Consider the following 27,643-nt stretch of genomic DNA (forward strand, 5'->3'; position numbering starts at 1 on the left):
TCTGCCTTTGAGAAGGAGAACAGGATGGGCATTTCCCCCCATGCAGGAGGCATCTTCCCCAGCCAGGTAGAGGCAGCCCAAGGTAAGTGGTCCACCTTCCCTCTATTCTTAAATGGCCCATCTTTAAAAATAGCCTGCATCTGCGCCAGGCCTGACTCCTAACATTTCTTACATCTAATTGCAAATTACTGTCTCAGCAATTCCGTGGGCTTCCCAGCCTGGCCTGAACCCAGCCAGAAAGGCGGAAACGAATGGAGGTAGAAGCTGCAGCCTGCAGAGGCGACTGCAATGTGGACTTGAGGGCTCGCGGTAATCCTGCCTCACATAAACCAGGCAGCGGAACTCGATTTCAAGGAGCTCCAGGGTCACACATCCAGCCCCTGCTCAGAGCCACAGGCAGTCCGGACACTGTCCTTCAAAGAGCGGGAAAGAGACTGACATTGGGACCAGGCAGCCTGGCCTGTCATCACCCCTAAAAGCCTGGACAGCACACATATTTAGTGAGTACCTACCATGTGCCAGGCCATGAGCCAGCAGTTCTCAAAATCTTTGGGGTTGGGATGCCTTTACCCTCTTAAAAATTACTGAGGACCCCAAAGCACTTTAGCTTCTACTTACCACATAAGAAATTAAAACCAAAGATTACACATTTTCATTTACTCATTCATTAAAAAATAACAATAGTGGCTGGCCTGCTGGTGTAGTGGTTAAGTTCACGTGTTCCACTTTGTGGCCCGGGGTTCACGGATTTGGATCCTGGACACAGATCTACACACCACTCATCAAGCCACGTTGTGGTGGCTTCCCATGTACAACAAATGGAGGAAGATTGGTACAGATGTTAGCTCAGTGACTATCTTCCTCAAGGAAAACGAGGAAGATTGGCAATAGATGTTAGCTCAGGGCCAATCTTCCTCACCAAAAAAAATTTAATTTAATTTAAAAATAATAACAAACTCATTACAACGTTCACATGTAACATGTATGAAAATATACTATATTTTACAGAATGAAGAAATAATGAGAAGAGTGGCATTGTTTTGTATATTCACAAATCTCTTTAATGTCTGGCTTAATCAAGACAGCTGGATTCTCAGATCTGCTTCTGCATTCAGTGTGGTACAATATCTTGTTCTGGTTAAAATGTATAAAGAAAATCTGCCTTGCACAGATATGTAGTTGGAAAAGGAAGAAGTACTTTAACAGCCTTCTCAGATAACCATGCATATTCTCTGGTACTACACCAAAACTTGACAAGTGGTAAAGTGTGGCTGCAAAGCAAAATCTGTAAACCCCGTCAATGAACTTTTCTACTCTGTCACATTAAAACCCACCGGTCTGTCTTGCACTTTGAATGGATCTTTTCCACATGCATGATATTATGACATTCATTGTTCACTTGAAAACGATTGCCTCACTGACTCATGTAGATCTTCCAAATATTGATGGATTTCCCTAGACAGCATCCGCAATTCAAAATCATTAGTACCACCACAGTTCTCATCAGAGATGTTTCATGGGAAGATGTCAAGCTCACCATAGCAGATAGTTTTCCAAACCTGATTTCACTTAGCTTGAATTTTATCATTGGCAACAAATACTGCCAGTTGCTTTCCTTAAAGTGACAGGCTCACCTAGTCCATTTTTTGGAAAACATCCGCCACAGGCCCAAATCTCAATAACCAGGGTTTGTCAGTTGTTCTTTCATGAAAAAAGCAATGAGTAATTCAGCTCACAATTCAAACAATCACACATGTGCTTTTGCTTGACGTTGCCTTCAACCCTGTGCTTTCGGATGCAGCCAAAGTGCTTTATATGCACTTCCCACTTTTTTTACACAGATTATTATAAAGACACGTACTCAAGGGTCTAGACTTCATAAAGTTAATCATTTTACTGCCTCATTAAGGACGTTCTTAAGAAGTGAAACTGGCGTGTGTTTTAACGAGGGTGTGTGCTAGTGGAGAAGATGATGACTCCTTGTACACACCAGCGCTACTTTTTGGATTTGTACTAAGATGCCAGCAGTTTACCCACTACCAGTGCAAATGTCAACAGGATGAAAAATACAAACATGTCCCAGAGTTATTAGGAAAATAGTTTTGACCTCGAGGACCCCATGAAAGAGTCTGGGGGACCCCCAACAGTCTGCAGACCACACTTGGAGACCTGCTAAGCTAAGGATGTGAGGCAGTTTCCATACCTCCAGAAACTCCCAATCCGGCTGAGAAGATAGACCACAAACAGACACAATTACTACACGATATGATGAGGGCCAGGCTGGAGGCACGGCAGAGAGAGCAACTTGCTTCGCACTGTGGAAACTGGCAAAGGTTTTGCAGTGTAGGGAACTTTTGAAATGGGTCTTGAGAGCTGAGTAGGAGTTCATCCAGAAAGAGAAGGTAGATCTTCATATTCTCAGTTTCAGAAGGACAGGTCCTAGGAAGGCAAGGCTTTTGGAAACAAGTAAAAAAAAGAAAAGAAACAGGAGAATTCATATTTTTAATAAGTAATAATATTGGCCACCATCATGGAACACCTACAATGTATCTCACTCTGTATATACATTATCATATTCAGTTCTCTCCAGAAGCCTAGGAAATGCATGTAAGTATGCTCTTTGTTCAGAAAAGTTGAATAACCTCCTCAAGGACGCAGAACAAATTCATGGGGAAAATCAAGATTGAAATCAGAACTGCCTGTCTCCAAAGGTCACTTTCCTTCTTCCCACTTCCTTTCCTAAGCCAAGTGAAAGAGCAGAGTCCTGGGCCATCACGGCTCCAACCTTCAGTTGTTCCCTACAGTTGACCAAAAAAGATCCAGTCCCTTCTACACGGCATTCAAGCCTTCCCAACTCAGCCCCACCTCCCCTTTCTAGCCAGACCTTCTACGAACACCGGTCCTGGCACCCTGGGATTCTTTCCTTTTGTCCAGACTTGCTTCTGGCCCTTTGTGTGAGCAATGACCTCTGCCTGGTCACGCCCCCTTTCTCCTTCCATCTGGATCTACTGTTGGAACCTGCCAACCTCTCCAGGCTCAGACAAGCCCTCCTTTCAGATCCTCTGCGCCCCTTATTTGTGTTGATGTCATGCGTCATGGTCTGCCTACAGCTAGTGACGAATTTATGCATTTATGCACTCCTCAAAATAACAACTGGACTGTAGGCTCTTCGATGGCTGGGACCACATTGCCCTAAGAATATTATCTCCTGGTTCTTGCAATGGCTCTTCGAGCCTCAGTTTCCCCCTCTATAACATGGGGATGCCAGCACCCTACCTCACAGGGTTGTGGTGAGGAGTAAATGCATTCACGCGTGTCAAGTGCTTAGAAAACTGCCTGGCACGTGGTCAGCGCTCAGTTGGTGCAAGCTGCTTTTGTTGTTTTTACAGTGATAACAATTACTGCTGTTGAACGTCATTAAAGGGGAGGAGGCGAGCGCATTCCTGCCCCATATCAGCTTCGTGGCCCTTATTATTTCTCATAATAAGGGCAGGCTCTGTCTGTGCCATGCATTCGAAGTCAGCCTAGAAGCAGGAAAATATGTCCAGATAGGTATTCCTTTGGTTTTCCTGCAAGCAGTTCCATTGCTGGGGGCTTATTCCGGTTGGGTCCCTCTGTGCTGTTCCTCCCGCCTGCCAAACCCCCATGGACCTGAGAAGTGGGGAAACAGCTGAAGCGGGCCCTACAGCTGAGGCCCAGGGAAGGCCGGGGCACTCAGAGCCCTCACTGAGATGCAGCAGGGTTGACCTCTCCTTCCTCTTTCAGTTCCACCCAACCACCCTCTGTGGGCTCCTTGGGTGAGGCATTCAATCCTGCGGGCACCTGAAAACAGAGAGAGAATCGGTGCGTTAAACTTTGATCTCCGCTGCTGTCACTCTAACAAGCAGGCACGGAGCGTGCTCCTGTCCCCGGGCTCCTGAAGCGGGCTGGCGGGGTGTTGTGAGCGTGCTGGGATTGTCTTTAAGGTTAGCAGACAGAGGGCCCCAGAATGCCAGCTGCCCCGGGTTTGGTTACTCTCTTCTTGATACGTGATGAGCTCTTGGCGATGTGTGAATTCTGAGGGAGGCAGGATGTTGTGTGCAAGCCTCAAAGGGCAACTCGAGAAAATCAGTCATCCTGGGGCTCCAGGGTCCTGTTCCAAACCCGCTTCCTGCCTGCAGAGACCTTTATGAGAGATGGGGAAAGACTCCGTGTCAAGAGTTCTAGAGATGACTCATCTCTTTCAACTTGTTTCACCATCTTTCTAAGGTTCTGCCTGATGCCACCAAGAGGTACAATTTCTGCGGCCTTGGCTCGGCCGTGGTCACCATGATGGTGATGCCATCCACCGGGTGCAACACTTCGCATGCGTTGTCTAACTTCATGCCAAGCACAGCCCTCTGGATATCTCTGTTTTACAGACGAGGAGACTGTAGCTTCAAGAGGATAAGTCACTGGTCCACAAGCCACGTCTCCTGGAACCAGGAACCAGGAACCAGGAACCAGGAATGGAAGCGGGCAGCAAGCCCAGCACGATCAGCTCCCACAGTGGGAGCGCTTTCCCTCTCCACCTCCCTGGCCTCTTTGCCCTCGTGTTAGCTGAAATGAACTGGGGAAAAGTTGGAACTAGTGTTTTGGGGGAGTGTCTACCTGCCCCAGTCCTTCTACCCAGACACTGTTTTATTTCATCCTGAAAACAGCCCTGCAAGGTCGGCATTCTCACCCGCAGTTTACGAGAGAGGATTCGGAGGCTCCCCCTGCCCACTGACTTGCCCACTCACAAGCCTTGGGCAGAGCAGGACCCAGACATCGGCCAGCGCGAGCTCTGAGCCCGGGCCCCCACGCTCACTGCTTCGTTGTGCTGGAACGTCTGGTTCTCCTGGGAGGGCCAAAGGAAACTCCCGTATGACAAGCACAGTGACAAGGCTGGTACTTCCAGTGAGAGGAAAGAGGAGAGAGAAGGTCTGATACCAAAAGGTTTGTGGGAAGGGGCTGCCATGAGAGGGAGAGGTGGGAAAACAAGAAGGCAGGTCTTGGGGCCAGCTCCGTGGCCGAGTGGTTAAGTTCGCGCGCTCCACTGCCGCGGCCCAGGGTTCGGATCCTGGGCGCGGACATGGCACCACTCGTCAGGCCACGTTGAGGCGGCGTCCCACATCCCACAACTAGAAGGACGTGCAACTAAGATATACAACTGTGTACAGGGAGGGTTTGGGGAGATAAAGCAGAAAAAAAAAAAAAAAGATTGGCAACAGTTGTTAGCCCAGGTGCCAATCTTTGGGGAAAAAAAAAAAAAAGAAGGCAGGTATCCACTAGCGCAGAAACAGAATTAGGCAAGAGACGGGGTGGTCCTATGACCACGCCCATTCTCCAACCATCAGGATCAGGAGCGCCCTGCCCTCCAATTCCAGATCTTTCCAAGCTTCAGGACTCAGTTTAATCACCGCACTGTCTATGGAGCCTCTCTCCAGCCCACGCTGACCCCAGACTCTGCCAGCACTTGGAGTTTGTGCCTCTCTAGCTCGCCTTCAATTACATACAGCCGCGAACTATGCTCCATCTTGAGGGTCTTAGGATAGAAAGCTCCATCAGATAAGAGGTTCTCATTGAAATAGGAAGCTGCCAAGAGGGAGGATATTGTCCTATTCATTCCTTTTTTATTCCTCACAGAAGCCAGAAGACTGGCAAAAATAAATACCTGTGCAAATAAATACACGTGGTATTGTATCATTCCCATTTTATAGAGAAAAACGGAGGAACTCCTATAGATTAGGTCAGCAGCTCCAAGGTTATCTGATTTTCCTCTAACATTAAATCTCCTGATGGCTACTGCACCCCAAATCAAAGCCAAATAAAGGTGATTGATTTAAGAAGGACGAGAGGGTAGAGAAGGAGAAGGGAGTAGTGGAGAAGAGGTGGGAAGAAGGGGAGAGGACGAGGAGCGGAGCGGGGAGGAGATGAGGAGGGATGGGGAGAGGAGGAGGGGGCAGGAGGTGATAAGGGGGGAGAGAAGGGGGAGGAGATGAAGAGACAGAGGAGGAGTGGGGAGAAGCAGCACTGAGGGGTGGGAGGAGGAGGGGGAGGAGATGATAAGGGGTGGGAAGAGGAGGGGGGGAGATGAAGAGACAGAGGAGGAGTGGGGAGAAGTAGCAATGAGGGGGTGGGAGGAGGAGGGGGAGGAGATGATAAGGGGTGGGAAGAGGAGGGGGGGAGATGAAGAGACAGAGGAGGAGTGGGGAGAAGTAGCAATGAGGGGGTGGGAGGAGGAAGGGGAGGAGATGATAAGGGGTGGGAAGAGGAGGGGGGGAGATGAAGAGACAGAGGAGGAGTGGGGAGAAGTAGCAATGAGGGGGTGGGAGGAGGAGGGGGAGGAGATGATAAGGGGTGGGAAGGGGGGGGAGAATTTTGCTCTGGAATAGGACACAGAGCTTAAAACTATAATGGGTACAAAATCAGATTGGAGACAGAAATAGCACTCTTTTCTCAAGCATGAATTCTATTTTGCTTAATCTAAAAAGAGATTTTTCTGCCACGCAAACCTCCCCTTCTGTGCCTGCTTCACCAAGATGTAGGATAATTCACTTCGCCAAGTGTGAAATCCTAACCCACCGTACAATGAACCACATTGGGGACATTGTCAGGTTAATCTCAACACAAATCTGGCAACAAGGTCAAATTTTGAAGCAAAACCAAACAGACAAGCAGGACTTTGCAGCCTGGCCATCCCTCACGTGGCGCAGCATGAGCAGTCACCATGAGGGTGCGCCAAGCAGGCAGGCGGGAGTGCTCGCTTCCAGCTAACAGTTAACATCCCGGGGACCCCCGTGCCCACCACAGTGCCTGACACGGGAGATGCTCCTCAAACGTGTCACCTGTTCGAATCTCTGAGTTTACAAACACAGAGACTATCAAATTTAATGACTTCATTAACATCAGGATTCACCAGCTAATCTCAATACTGGCCAGATTTCAGACTCTCTTTACATGGTTTTCACTTTATTTTGGCATGTATTATTGATAAGGAAACCCAGGGAGGATACAGGCATTCTGGGTATTTATATGTGACTAGGACCTCACCTGTGTCACTCATACCTGCACTGTCAGACCAGGTTTGACCTAACGCGGGTCTGTAACTGCATGTCCTGTTCTTGCCTTCTCTCACTTATCACGGTTCAGACTTACATATTCTGTAAGTTTTGCGTGTGTTCAGCCCTCCAAAAATACTGATGTCTATGAGGACCAGAATCATTTCTGTTTTGTTCACCACACAGTTCCCAGTATACAGTATTAAGCTGGCACTAATACAATGCACAGCACATGGTAGGTGCTTTGCAAACGTTTACCGAATGAATGCATGAATGAATGAATGGGGCTGGATTAAATGTCTCATAGCTTCTTAGCTCCTTGCTGAGACAGGATGGCTCTCAGGCTCCACATCACCAGAGGGCCCTTGGCTGCCCGACCGCAAATGGGCAGCACTTTGAGAACTGGTTGGTCGTGCCAATATGGTGTTAGGACCCCAGATCCGACCTCCAAGGTGGCTGCAGCTCCTCTGCTTGGCACAGCTGGGACCAGGAGAGGCTCGGTCACGGAGGTGAGCTCAGCCCAGGGGCCTGGAGGACAGGCCCACCGTGGAGCTTACTTGACCACTGCCCCGATCAGGGCCCCCATGGGAAGGGCATCTCCATCTCTGGCAGGCCCTTGGCAGCCAGCACTGGCATGTGCTCCACACACGGAGGGCAGCAGGAGAGCCTGGCAGCAGGCAGGAAAGTATATCATGACCCCCCGAGGTGTGACTCCAAGGTCAGGGAGACATGCACTTTCGAGAAGGTGGGCCATACACAATAACGCTGAGCCTGGTGGAGCTATGTGTCTGTTCTGAGCCCTCCCTTTAATGCAGGTGCAGCAGGTGCAGGGCAGAGAGGGGGCGGGAGTGAGCCTCTAGGGAGACAGGAGGGAAAGCACGCCACCCCCCCGCACATGGTCTGGACTCGGGACCCAGCCCCAAACCTCTGGGCAGACTGCCTGTGAAATGACTTCTCCAGCAGCTTCCCAGAACCCTCAGGATGTAGCCCAACCCCTCTCCTCAGGCCCACCCAACCCCTGCCTGCTGCTCCCTCAGTCGCAGCCACGCTAGCCCCCCAGCCAGCCTTGTTCCCACCTCCAAGCCTTTGGACACTGCTTCCTCCCCTGGGACCCGCAGGTCTGAGGGTGGCTGGCTCCTTCTTATTGTTTAGGTCTCAGCTCAAATGCCACCTCCCAAAAGGGGCCCCCTGACCACTGCATCTCTGGACCCAGAATGATCCTCATCTTGACTTCACTTATTTGTTTCTCGCTTGCTTGTAAGCTCCAAGAACTGAGGCCAGGCCACCTTTTACTTACTCTTTCAGCCCAAATCCCAGCACAGGGCAGCACACAGAATGTACTCACTAAATATTTATGGGGATAAGTGAGTGATGGGGCGACTGAATGCGCATGCTCAGTTACATGGCGAGGACTGGGACAGCTTCCAGGGCCCATTCAGTGCCAGGCCTGTCCAGGAAGGAGACTGATCCTGAGATCCACGGGACAGTGAGGCAAAGGCTCTGAGGAAGAGCCTCCGTGCCCAGTCAGGACGGGCTCTGGGTCCGGGGGTCCTGGTAGTTTTTGTTTTTACTGAGCACTGATTGTACGGCAAGCACTTGACATGCAAGCCTTTGTTTAATTGACTGCCTCCTTCTGAGTGGTCCACGGCAATTCCCATTTCATAGATAAAGAGACAGATTAGGGAGAGGAAGCAACATGTTCCAGGTCCCTGGCCGTGAAGTCACAGACCTCATTCAGCCCGCCCCTGGAGACCCAGTGCTCAGGGTCTCTCTCCTGCTTGCCTGCACACCTCCACGCCAGTTTGTCAGTCTGGCCCAGAGGGGACCATGCGGGAAAAGAGCTCTCTGGATGCAGCTGCTCCTATTCCTTCATCCACAAGTGTCTCCCAGGCCCTTGCTCTGTGTGGGCCCCAAGGCCAAGGGCTGGGGACACAGAGCAGTGAGGCTGAGCCCCACCCTCCTGCAGCTCAGGGACACCCATGTCACAGTGAGCCATACCACAGTGGTCTTCTATAAGGTTTTTTTCTTAATTAAGGGTAATTAAAATTCCTTGGATTTTGAGGACTTCTTAAAATTCCCTGGAGGGGGCGGGCAGCGGTGATAGCTCGTAGAGTTAGCACTGGTGTCCGAATTCGGGGGAGACGCTTGAGCTGGGGGAGGAGGGCTTGGCCAGACCGCGAACTGGCTAGGCGGGCTGGCCTCCCAGGGCTTGCCCCAGTTTGGAGCTATTTCCTCCCCAAATTCCTACTCCCCAGCCCTCCAGCCCTGAGCTCTGGACCCAGGCCGCGGCCCAGCGGGCACTGGGGTGGGGAAATGTGTGCTGCTCAGCATTTTGTAGCAGGTCTCGGAGTACGCGCCCCAGGACCTCTGCTGAGACACAGGAATCTTTCCGTTTGAAGCCCAGAGTTCATTCTTCCTCTCACTCTTCCTTTAATTCATTCATTTCTGGCAAACCGTGCCTTCTCTCCTCCTCCCGCCACGAAGCCCACTGGCATCCCTGAAGCCTTTCAGCCCACTGCAGGCACAGCCGGGACTCCCTCTTCCAGGTTTCTCTATCGAATCGCTGACAAGGACAAAGCCATTAGGAGCAAGATTCGGAAACTAGCTTTTTAATTTCATGGCTGGAGGTTGTCAGGACAGTGCAGAGAAAATTGCCAACGATTCGGAGAGCGGCCCATGAATCTGGGGCAGAGCAGGCGAGAACAAGGGAGCACTTCAGCTGGGGGGAGCGGGGGCTGGCAGCCACTTGGACGAGAAAGTTCTCTCCTCCAAATTTCTTTGATTCAGATCCCGTGTCAGTTTAAAAAGATCGATTCAGCAATTTTTCACCCTTCCTCAACAAAGTGGTTTCGATGGCTGAGAAAGAAAAGGAGAAGGGGTGCACCAGGCATGCTTCTCGAGGGGGATCTATGAGGGTCGTGAATTTGAGGGAGAATTGTACTTCCAAATCATGTTTGCCAAGCTGGATTACAGTACAAGTATTCCTCCAGATTAAGACACGCGGTCAGAGTGAAAAGATCTGCATCCTAACCCCAAGCTCAGCCACAGAGTTGCTGTGTGGCTGGGGGTTAGGGGCTCTCCCTCTCTGAACTCTGCAAATTGAGAGGGTTGAATAAAGCAATCCCTAATATCCTTTCCAACCTCTGTGTTTCTTCGCTTTCACCAAGCCCATCGGGAATCTTATCATTACCTTAAACTGGGCTCTCTGGTCTCTTGGGCAGAACGTAGATGGGTCTGAATTGAGAGGACTGGTCTGTGATCCCCAAGGAGCTGAGCAATAGAATGGCATCAGGAAGGGCACTTTGCCCTGTCACACCAACCAAGACGTGCCAGCCGGATATATTCAGGCAAGTTAACACTTACAATAATAATGTAGTAAACTTGCCCTAGGGTTTTGTTTTATGGTTTCCAGAACTCTCTCAAATACAGTTCTTACAACCACCCTATAAGTGAGGTCCTATTTGCCCATTCCCCAAAGAGAGTGAGGTTCACATATCTAAAGGCTGACCGAGGCTGACCAGCAGCCCCTGCCCAGCACCCTTGGCTTGCTCGGGCTAAGACAGACAAGGGTTGCTCCTGCAGCAGCAGCTCACGAAGGGGGAGAGAAGTCAGGTGCACCTTGTCAGTTCCCTCCCTCCCGCCTCCCTTGCAGCCTCACATTGTCCCTTAATTGGCTGTATCAGTCCAAGGCTCTTAGTCTCAAGCAATGTAAATAGACTCTGGGTGATTCAAGCTGAAAGGGATACTGGGCAGCTCACAGAACAGACAGGAAGGCTGGAGATCTGGCTGAGTGAGCAGGTAAGAGAAAAGGGAGGTCACACAGCCAGACTCATAGCACAAACTCTTGGTTCAGAACCAGCCCAGCAATGCCCCTGCTACAGCTGCTACAAATGCAGAAGCCCTGGTACCACAGCCATCCCCCCACTATCTCTGCTGGCTGCGGTCCTGCGACTGAACCTGAGCTGCAAGGGAAGCTGGGAAAGTGGGCATATGGCACTTTCACTCTCTCCAGGAAGGCCTGGCCTCCCAACAAGTCTCAGAGGGTGCAGGATACCCCCAAACAGGAAGGGCATTGAGATGCTAGGCAACCAAGTAGATGGTAAACATATCTCAGTCAGGTCAGGTTAGGTAACGCTGTAGGAGCAAAAAACTCCTAAGTCGGGGTGACTCAAAAACACAAAAATGTATTTCTTGTTCACTTCACCTGTCCATCAGGGGTCAGCTGGGGCCTCTGCTCCAACTCACTTAATGCAGAGCTCAGGCTGATGGAGCATCCACCATCTCAAATATTGCCCACTGTCACCATGGCAGAGGGGAAGAAAGATCTAGAGCAATGAAAGGCTCTAGTCCAGAAGTGACACATGTCACTTCTACTCATGGCTCATTAGCTGGAACTAGTCACATGGCTCTTCCGTGGGGCCAGCAGGTGCAATCCTGCCTTGCGTCTAGAAGCCGGAGAGCTGGGAATATGTGGTGAATAGCCTTAATGATGCCCACAGTCTACTGCATGGAGCCTGCCAACCAGAGCCCTCCTGGGGAGGAAGCAGAAGAAGAAGGCACTGAAACGGGGGCAAGGGACCTGAGTTTTATTCTGGGTTGTGCTGCTGGGACCTGTACATTCCTCTAGCACCCCTGGGGGCTGAAGGAAACCCCCATTTTGGGATGTGGTCACAGAAGGCAGTCCACTCAAACTGCAAGTGGCAGCGGCAAATGTCTGGAGCGCAGCCCGCTAACGAAGCACTGGAGGGGCCACGAGTGATGAGAGCCAGGAGCTGAGCCCGGCCTCCTGAGGCTCAGGCAGGCAGGCAGCCTTGTCTCTGCCCACAGGCTCCACAGCCACAGCACTGTCTCCCCAGAAACACAGGCACCTCTCAGTAACCCTAGGCTCCCTCTGGAAATCACCCCTCTACTTGTAAGCAGCTGATGGGCAGCAGGAGCTGGGATGCCTGGTGTGTCCACAGGCCTCTTGGGCCCATACTCTGCCTCAGCTGCAGAGAAGTGACAGGCCAGGCCGAGTCCCAGGAAAATGCAGAGAAGCGAGGGTCTATGAGCAAGGGGTCTGCCCGCACCTCTGAGGGGCCTCACACTCCTCGGGTCTGACCGGCCCCACAGCCCTTCCTAAAGTTGTAGTGTTGACATTTCTAAAAGCAGGGAAAACAACTATCGGTACTGTGTTGCCTATTGACCAACAGACCACACATCGAAGCTTCCCTCGGCACCCAGTCCAGAGAAGAGCGCCGTTGTAACTTCTGAGGTAAGTGGGTTTCACAGACACAGAGCATTAGTCTCCTCCTAATATACATTGGCCACTTCTTCCTTAATAACATGAACCCCAGTTTTTAACTGGAGGCTGTACCAAAAAGCTCCAAGACCGTGCCCGCCCTCCAGCCCGCCAGAGACGCGGGCAGCCATCTTGGATCACAAGGAAGCGTTTTCAAGATGGCGGAAGGAGCCTAGGAGCCTGAGGGTCGTGGGACTGCCTTCCCCCACACTTTTACACGAGACAGACGAACTTTTGACTTGTGTAAGCCGCTATCATTCTGTGGTTTACAGTTACCAGCAGCAAAATGCAACTGAAAACAGCTATAGTACAGAGGCAGAAAAATAATTGTTAACCACTCCTGTCTTCAAAGGAGTGGGGGGCTCGTTAAAAGGATGACCCTCATGTTTGGATGACCTCTTCCGTGGGCCTGGAGGTGCAAAAGTAGGCCCGGAGCCGAGGTCGGAAGAAAGAGCTTGAGAGAGCTGACCCGCAGCGCATCCCATCATGAGAATTTGGCGTTCCACCGGCACACCGTGAGGGTGGGAGAGAAGAGGAGACAGGGCAGGGGGAGGAGGGAGGAAATAATGAGTTGGACGAGGCTGGTGCACTCACGAGGAGAAACAGCTGACCACGAATCCCTCAGGACATGGAAAGTCCTCCAAGAACAAGAAGGTTGAAAGTACAGTTTGCTGTTTGTCTTTAATGTTGTGGAAATGTCAGTCCCTCCTTTGATACCCTCAACTTCAGTCAGTTCCGAAGAATCAAGATGCTGAGTTTCACGTGAAAATCCATAAAGTAAAATGAATACAGGAGAGGCAGGAGCTCTTAAGCAGAAGGGACCGTGGAGAATTTGCAGGAATGATGAAGGGGTCCAGTTTGGCCTTCTGCAGGGCCTAGGATGGCCCCTAGCAAGGGGACGGGGCGGGTGGGGGAGGCCGCAGTCTTAGCTAGATCTCAGGCCGCAGGGATGCTCCAGCCAACATCTGCCGCATGAGATAACTCTTGTAGCTTCCTCACTGGTCTCCCTGCCTCCAGCTTCTCCCAGTCCAATTGCATTGTGCTGTCCCAGAGAAAGCTTTGTCAATTTTGCATCCAATGCTGGTCCTGCCCTATTTAAAACCCTTGTCTCCACCCCAACGTCAAGTTCAACCTCTGAAATGGTAGTATATGAAGCCCCAGCCTACTTTACCAACCTCATCTCTTGCTGGTCCCCAACCCATCCCAAATACATGCTCTGCAAACCCATGAAGCTCATGGGACTTGCAACCGTTTTCAGAATATATCCACGCTCTTCAAGCCTCTGAGCCTTTGCTCAAGCTGTACCCTCTGCCTGGGACCCTGAGCCTCTCCCTTCTTTACCTACTTATCCAGGAAACATTCTTAATCACAACAGAGCTGAAATCTAGCTGGTTTAAGCAGTAAAGGTGTGCAGTAAAGGATACGATATGGCTCCCAGAATCCCTGGGAGGGCCAGAGATCCAGACTTGGAGATGACATGGATAGGAGCCACACCCAAAATCACACTACTGGACATTCCATGGAGACGCCACTGCCCCAATGCTGGGACAGACATGGCATCAGGTGCCTCTGATGCTGTCCATGCAGGCTTGGATACCCCTGTGGGACTCCACAATGGCTGGCTTCCCCAGGACTTGTTTCTTCATGTGCCTACCTGCTGCATCAGAGTGCCAGAGTGACCCCTGATGGCTGGAGTCCAGACCACATGTTGGGAAGCTGGTAGATCAAGTCTCTGGACTCTCAGGTAGAAGGGGTCTCTGCTTCTTGGCAAGACTCATAAGCTGAGGGACTGCCCAAATGCAGGAAGGGTGTTCAAAGGCACTTCCTGCAAAAAGAAGGCAAATGCCACTGCATTCATTAGGACCCCTCAAATGCTACCTTCTTTATGATGTACCCAAGGCTGCCTCAAGCAGAGTTACCTGAGCCTCCTCGGTTCCCTCTGTACCCACCTCCATCCTCAGGCACTCTACTGATGATGACCTTTCTCTAGGGTGTGAACTCCCCCAGGATAAGGGCCAAGGCAGAGTTCATACATGTATCTCACCTCTCCCCGCTGCCTCCATCTGGACCTACACCAGAATACAATACCATTATTTTTAAGTGAACAAATAAGTGTTCAGGTCCACCAGCAAGGATATGTACTGCAAGAAGGACAAGGTTTTCAGTGGGTGTCGGGGGGAGTTGTCCCCAGTGGGTAATAATAATAACTACAATATATTGAGCACTTACTATGTACTGACTTCCATGCTAGGTACTTTATAGACAATATTTTATTTATTCAGAAAAATTCCAGGAAGTAGGGACAATTTTGATCCTCTCCATTTTGTAGGTGGGGGAACTGAGGCCTGCTAGAGATGCTAAATAACTTGCCAAAGACCCTGGGCCAGCACCCTTGGGATTGAAGCCCAGGTAGTCTGGCTCCAGGGCCTGGGCTGAAAACCAAAAGGCTACACCGTAGGGTTGGCCAGAGAAGGCAATGGAAGGAAGTCAAGTGGCTGGCCCACCATCACTTCCTGTGCAAGCCCATAGGCACCTTCCAGAACCTTCCTGCCTTGGTTGTCTCAGGAAGAGGGTAAGGACACAGGATCTGGCAGCTCCCTGTTGCTCTCCATGCACCCCTGTCCTTGAGCCCAGAAGGGTATGATGTCCCAGCATAGCCTGGAATGCCCAGTAGAGCAGCCAAACTTCTCACTTTTCTCTCTAGATTAAATCAGCTTGCCTCCTTCATTAGACATCCTTTAGTAATAGTAATTTGAAACAACAATGCATTAGAAGGATGGAAGGTTACCAAGGCAACCCACAGACTGACTTCTAACCTTGGGGCCTGCTCTCAGCCCCAGCTTCCTAGTCCAGGTTAGTCATCTATTATGGCCAGCTCCCTAGATTGTACCTGACCCCTCTGCTTATTGAGTATATCCTGACATTTGGTTGAGGGCAGTATCAAAAATCTTAAATGGCCTTATCTTATAGTTAGAAGAGCAAATTTCCCATTCACTCATTCATTATTTTTTTCATTCATCCATCATATATTTACCGAGAGCCTGTATGTACCAGGCACTGTTCTAGGTGCTGGAGACACAGTGATGAAGGAAACAGGCAATCCTGCCTTCACGGAACTTAGAGGTTAGTGGGGCAGACAGAGGTTAATCAAATAACCCCCCAACCCAAATATAAATTCATGAATGCAGTATGTCCCTAAATATTTGCTAAGGACCAGGACTAATGCTAAATGGATTGTCAAAATGGCGCTTAATCCTCTCCAAGGTCCTGAAGAACTGAGGCTCAGAGAGATGATGCAACTTTTCCCAAAGTCACGCTGCCCCCAAAGTAACAGAGCTGGAATTCCAACCCAGCTCCGTCTGATCCAAAAGCCCACGCACTTGGCTGCTTCTTCCTGTTTGCCCTTGGCAACCTATGAATCTCATTTCTTTTCCAGCTCCTGCCCTTTCTCCTTTGAAATCTGATTTTGGGCTTGTAAAGTTTCCATCCTTTCCTGCCAGTCTTTGACATAAAATATTCCAGCACCTAAAATGTGCAAATTCACTGGGCTCAGGCATCTTGTTAGACAAATTTTAACACTGAGAACCAACAACGATTTTTTTCCTAAAGGAAACTTGAAAATGAGATTACTACCGAGGCCAAAGTTAAAACAGTTTTCTGTGTAGACATTTCGAAAGGTCCTGGATTATTAACACAGCAATGGTGCTCTCTGGTGACCGTTATTGTGTATTACACTTTCCTTGACTGGGGAGGAGCACATTCTGGATGTGATGGCAGCCTCCTACTGCAAGTTTGGATGAATGGTCAGCCTCCCCTAGTCTTGGTCACCTTCGTTCCTCATCCCCCCACCTAACCCGATTTATATCAATTCCAGAGGCAAGGTGACAGGTTGGGGGTGCAGCATCTTCTCACAGTTCAGAGTTCCAGCAACCCTGACACAGGGTCCCCATGACCTACAGTGAGATTGCCGAAGGGTGACTGCTGCCAATCTCTGGGATCACATAGCCATTAGGGGATGACAGAGTAATCCATCATCTCCTGCTAGAACGTTTCTTTCTTTCCTGAAGGTTGTGTCTACAAATGACCCCACACACACTCTCTCTCTGACTCTAGTCCATGACTGTAGGAAACAGACAGGAACTTATACATTCCCTTTGAGCTAGGTATTGTGCTACACGCTGGAGAAACACCAATGAACAATAAATCACGGTTCCAGCTCTAAAGCTTACACTCTGGCGGAGAAACGGGTGGCCAATTAACTCATAAATTATTCACTTTAATTACAATAATTGCTACAAGAATGAGGCTCTGAGAGTTTACATCAGTGAGACAAGACCAGACTAGGTCTGAGGGTCAGAAAAGTTTTCCCTGAGGACAGAGAGAGTAAGGTGTGCTGTGCCAAAAATAAGGAGGCAAGTCAAAGTGATCAGGGAGCTTGGAGAATGAGCATGGGGCCCAGGCAGCCAGAACTGGGCTTTTTCTGGGGCTAAAGGTGCTAAGCGTGGGGTCAATTAGTAATAGACACTGAGTAATCTCGAGGATGGTGAGGTTTTAAGAGAGAAAGTTTGTTATTAACCTAACCATTGAGGAAGATTGTGCTGATGTTAAGGGATGAGTATAAACACCTGAATATTTATTCTGAGGGTTAATTTAAACTCTCTTGAATAGGAAATGTTGGAGGGGAGAGCATCCCAGATCGCTGTCTATTCTGCCTCTTCCCAGGAGCCAAGGATAGTGCAGAATTTATTATTTACATTCCCCTCCACTGTTTATGTAAGATGAGGAAATAAAAATAGCAGACACAGTTGCTAGGGTTGTGGGTAAGAGCTGAGCTAATAATGGGCAAAAGGGTGAAAGGAAGAGAGGATAGTGGTGGCAGCCATGCGGTTCCAATGGTGAACTGTGGCTACAAAAACTATCAGAATATAAAGCCTGACCTAGGGTATGATGTCAGCTAGCTCTCAGGATGTAGTACACCTTAGGTTACACATTGCAAGATTTGGATTCACTTAACCTGAGTTCAAATTCTCCTTTTGCACCTCTAGCTATGTGATCAGGGCAACAGACTCTCTGTGCCTCCATTTCTTCACCTGTAAAATAGCAATAATAATAGTATCTACTTTTTAGATTGTTTTGAAATAGTGTGTGCAAAGTGCTTATCACCATGCCCGATATATTCCAGTTACTCAATATTAGTTTATGATTATTACTATTGACTATTTAACCTGGGAGGAAATCCATGCAGCTAAGAGAATTCAGGGACACAATTTTCTTCGTCAAAATGTTCCGGTATTTTTCAATTTTCTAAAAGAAGTATGCATTGCTATTAATATCACAAGGAGGGGAAATCCCACACATTTTTTAATAATAGAAATTTGAGTAGTCCTCTGTTCCCCAATTTCCCGGATGATATTGTTCAAGGAAGCCACAGGTATGCATGTTAAAAGCACAGATTGTTAGGCCCCAACCCAGAAATACTGAATCAGAATCTTTAAGGGATAAACTTGTTCATTTATACGTTCATCAGCCCCACAGATGATTCTTATAACGGCACACTGTTCGGACGTGCTAAAACGAAGTGAGGGCTGCAGAGACTGCGCGAGGAAGGCCAGCACAGATTGCAGCAATCACGAGGGCCTGGGCCTACAATTCCCACACTGCCCAGCAAACTGGCAGCAAGCGAATCCGGAGCCTACCGGGAGTTGTAGTTTCCTCGGCCGGACCTCCGCACATAAGAAAGCCGGAGATGATTGCCAAAAACTTCCCGTCCCACAATGCAAAGCTCAACGGTGACGTCATCTGGAGAGCGCCCGGGATGGAGCGGGCGGTTTCTGCCGCCTCGGCTGCTGCCGAACCTGACTTCTCCGCCACCGCCTCTGCCTCCTTTCCCTCCTCCTCCTCCCCCGCCACCTCCTCAGGTTCCTCCGCCTCCTCTACACGACCCAGGCCCTCTATCCTTGAGAAGAGGCCGTATTCGAGCTCCTTCGCGGGCCCGGGGCGCAGCCATGGCGGACGGCGGCGGTGGCGGGGGCACGGGCGCAGTGGGCGGCGGCGGAGCGGGCCAGGCCTCGGCGGGGTCTGCCACAGGCGCGACGGGGGCCGGCGGAAGCGGCGGCCCCATCAACCCGGCCTCCCTGCCTCCCGGCGACCCGCAGCTCATCGCTCTCATCGTGGAGCAGCTCAAGAGCCGGGGCCTGTTTGACAGCTTCCGCCGGGACTGCCTGGCCGACGTGGACACCAAGGTAGCTGAGGCCACCCGAGCCGAGGGGGGTTCGGGCTGCTCGTGAGGCCGCCAGGGTTGCAGTTCTGCTTTTCCAAAGTAGAGAGAGCAACAAAAGAAACGTTAGAAACCTCGGCAGTGAGGTATTAGGCCGCTTGGGGCGGTACAGGGAGCTTTCTGAGTGACGCACCTGTGGGTTCGGCTCCCAGCCCATCCCTGTTGGCAGTGTGACTTAGCCTAGTCGCTTCTCTGAACTTGGGGGTTCAGTACTGGTTTTACAGCCTAGACCCTCTCTTTCCCAAGATGGGACTCCTTAAAGCTCCTCGGTAACAAAGCTCATTGTGTTAATAACAGTGTAGGAAGCGAGGTAAGTAAGTGAATGGCTTAGAATTTCCACCCGCTCTCTGTTCACCATTAAGGAGCTGACATTAGACAGTGAATGGTTTGAATGCACAACCATCAGCGTTTTATAGCTATTTGTTCCTTTTGCACACTTGAATTACGGTACATTGTTGTGGAACCAGCCCCCTTATTTTGTACTCCATCAAAGATGACAGGGGATTTGGTGCCTATTTTAGATCCTGATGCCATGGGTCAACACCCCAGTAAAATGCTATGCACTTTACCTACTTGCCAAGGTTGTTTGTATTCAGTGAAGTCATGTGTGTTAAGTGTCAGAGATGCAGTAGTTGCTGGTGTGTTCATTTTCTCCCTTTTCAGAAGCTTCTCTAACAAGACCTTGTGGTCATAGATTTAAGAGGTTCTGTTACTGACTGGGCTCGTCTGGGGAAGTGATTTTCTCCTCCTTGAGCCTGTCGTAGAAATCTTTTGCTTACCTCCCAGCAAGATTGTGAGCTTAAAACTAGACCTTAAAGGAAGGGAAAGACCTAGTCCATCTACTTACTGAACTTTTACTGACCTATATTGTGCCAGGCTGCATGGATACAAGAAAAGTCACTGCCCAGTCCTCAAAGCTTGTACTCTAGGGTGGAAAACTGACATGTGGACCAGATGGTGTGTATGGGAAGTGGCGTGTACTGTTATTCTCCAAGATTAAAAACCCAAGTAGAAGTGCTATCCTTGAAACAAGGTATTTAATTTTCCTTATGTAAGGATCCCAGATATGTATTGACAAGCTTTCTCCTTTCCCAGGACTCGGTGTTCTCAACTTCCATCACAAGTTCTCCACTCATATTTTTTATGTTTCATTAGGTTTTGTGTGGCTTAATCAATACAGTATGCTTGTTACTAAAAAAAAAAAAAAAAAAAATCAACATTGAGAAGCTGCTGGAGAGGGAGTTGGAGCCTTCCCCAGTTACCACCACCTTAGTTGTTCCTTTTGGTAGTTACCAGCTGGTTTTAATTTTTGGAGTGCGTTTAGGTGCATCTTAAGTCCTTTGTTGCTTTAGCCCCATGATTCTCAGTGTGATCCTTGGATCAGCAGCATCTGCATCACCTGAGGACTTGTTAGCAACGTATATTCTTAGGCCCCTTCCCACACAGCTGAAATATTTAGGGGAAAGTGTGCTGATGCTATATGTAAGTTACCTTGCAATGCATCCAAACTATAAATAAATAGAGCAAACTGATAGGTGAATGGAGAGAGAGATGGATAATACAAGAAAATGTGCACAGCAGGCACGTAGGTCCTTTCTCTTTGTGAAGTAAAGGGAATATTCTCTATTGTCAGGATCTGGTCAGGTTTGATGATGACATTTGCTGTCCTTTGTCTTTTTTCAGTAAACAGTAACATCTCCAACTGGGTGAGTTATTTTGAATAGTAGAAGGTATAGTATTGGGATGCGTGGTTACAAGTGACAAATCTAATTCTAGCTCCTTTGCACAAAAGCTCCTCTGACTTGGGGAATCCGTGGGAGGAGTGAATGAACAAACAGATGGGCAGGGATGCATTGGACCCAGGGGTACTCCACTAGGGCCATCTTTCATCTTTGTCCTTTATGACTGTTTACTGCCACTGCAGAGCAGTCAACCATTTGAAAAAGGGATCCAATCTTAAAGCTCCTTCCTCTAGAAAGGGCCTCTCAGCTGCAGTTCAGATTTCTCAGGGATCGTCTGCACTGTCTCAGCTTGGGTCAGGCACCCACCCTGTGGCACCCTGTGCCCTACCCTTGTGAAGAAAGGAAGAGGGTTGTTAGGCAGATAGTACACGAATGTCTTTGTCACTCTTCACCCATCTCCCTGCCTCCTTTGCAGGTTCAGTGGAGAGTTTGTTTGTGAGTCAGTTCTCCTGGCCTTTTTGAAGCCTCACCTCATGGAGTTAAAGCCTCCTGATTCCTCTGTCAGTTTCATTTATCTGACTGCTGGCAAACTCCGGCCACAGTAACACTGCAGAGTAAACTAAATCTCAGTGCCCTGTAACAAGCATTTGTTCTCATGCTGCTAGGGCTGCAGGTCAGCTGCAGTTCAGCTGATCTAGGTAGGCTTCAGCTGGGTGGCTCAGCTGCAGCCTTCAGGTTGCCTGGGCCTGGGTCCAAGCTGCAGGTTGGGCTTAGGTTTGCTACAAAAGTACTCCTCCTTGGTCCCAGGCCGAAGGGGCAGGGGTAACCCAGGGCATGTGCTCGTAGAGTGCCATCAGAGCACTAGAGCCAAGCCAGACAGTACCACCACACTTAAGGTCTCTCGTCGCTAACATTCCGTTGATCGGAGTAAACCAGGTTGCTGAACTCAGCATCACCGGGTCGGGAAGTCTTTGCCCACAGTGGGAGGAGGCGAGGAGCGAGGTGCTGCACAGCAGCGCTCGCTGTGCCTGGGTTTGGAGGACGGCAGCTGATAGCAGCAGCAGTTTTTGGAGGCTCGGAGCACACATTCCTTGTGTTCGTGAAGTTCCTTCTCATTTCGTTCTGCTGTTCCTGGCTGAGTCTAGAGCATCTGGGATCACTAAGTGCCTCTTGTGTTCTTTCTGGACTTCTGTTGTGCTTCCCCTCAGCCTTTCTCCGTGTTCCATAGGCCTCAGCTTCTGTCTCCATTCTTGCGATACACTGAGGTTTGGGTGGCCCTTCATTTTATGCAGAGAGCGCTCCTGAGCCTTGTTTACTGCTGAGAACACCCTGCGAGGTGAGCAGGCTAGCCATCTTTCTGTTTTATAGATGGAAATAACTGAGACTCGGAGGTTGGCTGACTGGAAAATCAGAGAACTGGTAATCCATGGAGCCGGCTAGAAACCAGTTCCTTTGATTCTGAAACAGCCTAGGTCTAATCTTGGCTTTGCCATGTGGGCAAGTGGTTGACTTTTCTAAGCCTAAATTTCTAATCTCTAAAGAAGGGGCAGGAGAAAGCTAATAGGACCTCCCGCACAGAGTTACTTGAGAAGGAAGAGGGATCATAAAGCGTCTGGCATTGTGCCCACCCCCCATAAGCGGGTGCTTGCATTAGCCATTAACTCGTGCTCTGCCGTGCTGCATGTAATCTTCATAGTCACAGTGGAGGCGTATTTGAGGACTTGAAAATCTATATTTCTGTGAAAAGCAGTGTTCTGAATAACTAATGACCAAAGCCTTGGTGCGTGTAACTTCTGACTTGCCCCTTCTTTTTAATATTTCAGCCAGCTTACCAAAACTTGAGGCAGAAAGTGGATAATTTTGTGTCAACACATCTGGACAAGCAGGAATGGAATCCTACAATGAACAAAAACCAGTTGCGCAACGGTCTGCGGCAGAGCGTGGTTCAGTAAGTAAGCAGGACGGAGAGCGCACAGGCATAATCGGGAGTGTGACGCACGAGAAGGCTGGTGCTGGTCGTTGTTGGGTCAAGGTGCATGCTACCTCCCAGGAAATGTCACATACGAGCCACAGCAGGCGCCTCCTTTATTAAGATTAAGGTTCAAGTAAGCAAGGAACTCAATTAAAATTCTTGCTAGTTTATCCAGCCTACATAGGCCTCCTGTGCACATCTCGACCGGGTGCGTGGAAAGATGTTCCAAATTGAAGACCTGTTCCCTACTCTTTACAGTTTTCAGTGTAATGTGAACATACACAGGAGCTGTATGCCAGGATATCCATGGTTGGCTCTTGGGCAAGAGGCGCTGGATCTTGATTCCCACAGTGAATGTTTGTTGTACAAGTTCTTTGAGTCCGCGTGGCCCCTCGAAAGTAATGGCAGCTTTCAGGAAGGCCTGGAGTCTTACTCAGGTGTGTCCTCCACAGTGACAAACTGAACCTTAATAAGGTGCTGTTGATAGTTTATTCAGGTGACTTCTCAGTGTCACTGGGCACAAAAGTGGAGGTAGGTCATAGAATCTTGGTCCTAAGTTAAGCTTTTCCTAATCTACTCAGTCTTTTTTTTTTTCTTGTGTTTTTTTACCTTCAATACTAGTGCTTATGTTCAGGCTTTCTTGGTCTACTGAACTCCCCTGGAATATCTAAAAGCTTGTGAAGCGTGCCTTTTTAAAATAGAAATATCAGAGAATTAGCTGAGTGAAAAAAGCCAATACCAAAAAGAAACCTGATGCGTGACTCCATTTTTATAACATTCGTGAGCTAACATAATCCAGAGATGGAGACGCGATTAGCAATTGCTGGGCTCAGGGATGGGAGGAGGGGTGAGTGTGCCTGGAAAGGGTAGCACGAGAGGTCTTGGGATGGTGCAGGTAAGTAGCTTAATTGTGGCACTGGTGACATGAGGCTACTCGTGTGATGAGGTTACACAGAGCCACCATACAGACACAGACAGTGCAGCTATAACAGAAAGCTGTGTAAGGTCAGGATTGTCCCAGGATCGTTTTGCACTGGATCTTTTTAAACTAAGAAAGCTGAAATTTTTAAAAGCTCTCAAAGTTAGGGAAGAAACATGGTATCAAAAGATGCATGGTGCCTCATCATTCTGGAATCACTCCCCAGGGCCTTCGTTTCTCTAGGGAGCAGACTGGTGGCACAGGGCTCCTTCAGAAAGAAGGGGACAGTAGCTGTCATTTGCTGAGCAGCTGTTCCATGTCTGGCACTGGTCCTTACGTGTGTTGTTGCTCATCCTCACAAAAAGCCTGTTTTGCAGCTAAGTAACAAACTTGTGTTTACCCTACCTTTTAAAAGATAGCCCAGCATATTAAGAAAATAAATTAAAACACTGAGTATTTTGAAATATTTGGAAAGGTGCCATTAATGGTATGAAGACTATCAACATTACTTGTTAATTTTCAACTAGTGTTGATGCCATGCTAGAGGTATGCTTATGGCACTTGTTTTTACACACCTTTAATAGGAAATGTAACACGGAAGAGTGCACAGGAGTACAGTATAACAAGTAATGAGAACATCCCAGTCATCACCTCCAGCTTGAGAAATTAGAACATTACAGCCTCCCCCCCCCGACCCCAGCCCTGCTTCCCTCCTTTCCCGCCTTACCTTCCTCCGCTCAGAAGTTCGCCATCCTCCCCATGTGGAATTATTTCCCTGCTTTTTTTCATAGTTTTATCATCTGTGTAAATTTTCCTGCTGTTTGACTTCATCTAGAATGTATTTAACCTGAACGTACTAATTCACGTTTAATACTGGGACATTTCTCTATGATTCATGCTAATTTTGAATTTGAGGCAAATCCTAATGAAGTTTTGAAATGAGGATTTGCTGCTTACCCCTAAGTGCTCTCAGCGGGTGAGCGAGTGGCGCACCGGCCTGGCCGTTCCGGCCCAGAGCTGTATCCTTCCCACAGTGGAAGGCTCACCAGGAAATCGGCTTTTCCTCTGGAACCCAATTGTACTAAAAGTGTTTTAACTACATGTGTGTTGGTTTCACCTTCTGTTTTAGGCTCCTGACAAGATTTTGTGTTTCCCTCAAATGCTTTTACAATCACCAGGAAAGCAAACGACTCTTTCTTGGTACTTTGTTTTCCTGATCAGGCGTTTACATCCAGTAAAGACCCCTGTGAATCTGCCTCAGGAAGCGGGGTTGTGTCATTGGAAAGCTGTTGGCCTGTCACTGAGGAGAGGTGGCTCAGCCTCCCGACGCTGCCCTCCCCGTGCTCTCGTGCTTTTGGAGGGCACGCCGTCTCGTGCAGCTCTGCCTGAAGGCGCCCTGTGCGCTGATGGCGCCGTGTTCACTTCTCGGTTTCCTGTTGGTAAGCGCCCGGTCAGCCCTGACTAGGGAGCGCTGTATTCGCTGCTCAGCCTAACCAGGTCAGGGCCCCTCTCTGGTCTCGCTTGTCACCGTGTCCGTTCACTCCATCGTTTCCTTGACTGTACCTGACACACCATGTGCCCAGGTACTGCAGGACCTATTTTTACCCAAGCAAAGGCTTGAATGGCTTAAGAACTCTCAAGTCTAATGGAAAATAAAACCTGTCCATATGCTTGAGATGGTATTTGCATATTTTAATCCTTTGAGAAGACACTTCAGTTTGAGCCTGCATGGACTATTTTCCAGACTCTTGAGTTGTGATTTGTTCCCTGTCATAAGGATCTTCCTCATTGCCCAGCCCGGAGTGGTTGAATGCAGACATTCGTAAATTTTGACTCTTTGTTGCTCTACTTCAAAAAGGATTTAAGGTATATTTTAGCCCCTTAAGAGCTTAGAACCAGTTTGTTTCTTAGCTGTTTACTTGGTGGCCTAGAGGTTCCTTAGTATGTGTCTAGGGAACAGCCGCGGCCGAGGGCCCTGTGGAGTCGGTGGTGATGCTGTAAACACTGCAGCCTGCCGCCTCTGTGTGGTGTCCCGTGGGGGAGTAGTGGCCAGGCTGCTGCTGGCCCTACTTCTCCTGCTTTTCCTTTCAGTGAGAGAGGAGACGTTGAAGGAAACGGAGTCGAGGCTGAGGCGCTGGCTCTGACAGTGCCACCAGCTTTTCAGCTCCACCTGTGTCTTCAGGTTCTTTCCTCCCACGTTGTCACTTGTGCTTTGTCTTTGGCACCGGGCGCTTAGCTCTGTTTGGTTCCTTTGTGCAAGCTTGAGGTGGTAGTGGATGAGGCTGTGTGTTGGGAATAATAGCTGCTGGTTGTGAATTGCCCCTCAAAAGTAACAATGCAATGGCTTGAACTCTGTGTGGTAAGTGGATTGCCCTCTGAAAGAATGCCCTAGAAGGGCTGTGGCTTTGACCAGCTGGACATTTATTGGGCTCTCAGATGGCACTTGTTGGGACCTGAGGCTGAAGGGTTAAAGGAAGTAAATAACGGAATGATCTGTTTGTCTCCTCAAGGTCAGGGATGTTGGAGGCTGGAGTGGACAGGATCATCTGTCAGGTGGTGGATCCCAAACTAAACCACATCTTCAGGCCACAGATAGAACGAGCAATTCATGAATTCCTGGCGGCCCAGAAAAAAGAAGCTGTGCCAGCGCCCCCTCCAGAGCCTGAAAGCCAGGACCCTCCAGCTCCATCGCAGGACGCTTCCTAAGGTCCGGTAGCCCGTCTTTTGTCCGGGAGCACTCACCTCTGGCTTAGAGATGTATAAAATGGATAGGAAAGGGGTAAGCCATTACTGGGGGTCATGTTCCTTATCTATTCAGAAAAACATGTCCGCAGATGGACTTCACCTACTGTTTGAGTCATTTTTTACTGAGAACTACTTAGCAGCGTTTCCTGTGTCAGTGAGTCTGATTTCCTGTGCCACCATAGCTAAACGTTTAAGCTGAAGAGATGCTTCCTTAGAAACCCGCTGGGATGATGGGGTGCACAAGGGAGACTCCAATGAAAGCCTTGTTTTTCTGAAATTGCTTAAATGAGTCTCCCCCCTGGATGTGAGTTAACTTGGGTTTGTACTTTAGATATAAAATCAAGCAGTGCCTTCTAAAGTGGCGTCCTATGTGGGAGTCAAAGTCTGCTTTCAGCCCTCCTGAACCTCCTCGTATTTAAAGAGGTTTGAGTTTACCACTGTCAGTTACCATGAGATTCTGTTATGAGCACTCCTTTGTTTTCATTGCACTTTAAATTTAATTTAACTTTAAAAATCACCTGTTGAAGCACAGAACAGTGCTTTTTGTAGGGTTTGGGAGCCATTGCACATATGAGCAGTGATCAGCATGGAAGCAGTGGACTCTTAGCTGTTGTTGGTAACCACTTGGGTGTGCCTCATTCCTCGTTCTACTTTGGTGTTCTCTTTATAAGATTCTTTAAGATAGCTGTTATTTTTGACAAATAACATCAGCAAGTGAACAAAGCAAGAGCATCTGGCTCATGTAGAGCCCTGACTTAGCAGAGATTGTCTCTGTGCCTATACTGGAAGAAGACCTCGGTTCCATTATGGAGTGTAAAACACGCATTTCACGTGTTTCCTTCTAGTTTAATTGTAAATTCCTTTAGGAACATAAAATTAAATGTAGTCTCTTACCAAAAAAGTAGCATTTTGATGTGATTCTCTTTTCTTTTTAGAATATGCCTGACACATTTTGGAAGCTCTATCGAATTGATGGTGGAGAAATAGATTCGGTTACATAAGAGTACAACTTCAGAATGAAGACAGGCCAAGGTCAGCACTGACTTCAAGATTCAACCTTGACTGTGGGGCAGTGTCCAGATTGAACAGGGAGCAAGTTTGGCAGTAGGAGAGGTGACCATGTGTGCCCCCGCATTGTGCTGCCATCTGGCCAGCCTGTCCAAGGGGATGACTCCCAGTAGACACTACAGAGATATAAAGAAACACTACACCAACCTGGGGTGGTCCTGGACCTAACCTTTATACTTGAACTTTGAGACTGTGGGTGGATTTTAGGGTTTGTGCTTGGGGATAAACAAAAGCTACAATGAAGAAACATAAGCAGTCCTGAAGACGCGACCCAAGAACGACAGTCAAGGTTAGCTGGGAGGGGGTGTTTGGCAGTGCTTATTTGACACCATTTCTCAGAGTTGCAAACTGAAATGTACAAACCATTAGCATCAGATAGCTTTAAGGTGGTTGTGACCCTCTTGTACATGAATCTTGTAGAGGAGGTGACAGAACATGGGTCCCTGGATGTGTGAGCAAGTCCTTATGGTAGGGATGAGGAAAAACATTCTCAGGCTCTCCCTCCAGGGCTTTTTCCTGTCCTGCAAGGGCTAGTGAGTCTTGGGTGCGTTTATTTTATTCTCAAGTTTGTGTTTTTTAGAAAAAATAAACAATGATAAATGGCTTGAGTTTTATAATAAAATCATCTGATACTCGTA

At 48.9% G+C, this 27,643-nt stretch overlaps 1 protein-coding gene and 1 long non-coding RNA gene across 3 annotated transcripts; one reads left to right on the forward strand and one right to left on the reverse strand.

Annotated features, from left to right (window-relative positions):
- Positions 1-645: 645 nt before the first annotated feature.
- LOC103554371 (uncharacterized) lies at positions 646-18,392 on the reverse strand. The gene is made up of 3 exons (XR_011525053.1): positions 18,039-18,392; positions 13,997-14,167; positions 646-2,453 (listed from the first exon to the last, which is right to left on the reverse strand). It is a non-coding gene; the product is annotated as an uncharacterized lncRNA (long non-coding RNA).
- Positions 18,156-27,643, forward strand: BOD1 (biorientation of chromosomes in cell division 1). 2 transcript variants are annotated; one of them, XM_008525407.2, is made up of 4 exons: positions 18,156-18,584; positions 22,125-22,249; positions 25,703-25,899; positions 26,873-27,643. In XM_008525407.2, exons 1-3 carry the CDS (start codon positions 18,348-18,350, stop codon positions 25,896-25,898), a joined length of 558 nt encoding a protein of 185 aa, XP_008523629.2. In that variant the 5' UTR covers positions 18,156-18,347; the 3' UTR covers position 25,899; positions 26,873-27,643. The 2 variants fall into 2 exon arrangements, with proteins under 2 accessions (XP_008523629.2, XP_070425127.1); XM_070569026.1 differs by having other exon boundaries at positions 18,160-18,584; positions 25,703-25,971.

The sequence above is a fragment of the Equus przewalskii genome, chromosome 13 (assembly GCF_037783145.1).
Source record: "Equus przewalskii isolate Varuska chromosome 13, EquPr2, whole genome shotgun sequence".
NCBI classification, from domain to species: domain Eukaryota; kingdom Metazoa; phylum Chordata; class Mammalia; order Perissodactyla; family Equidae; genus Equus; species Equus przewalskii.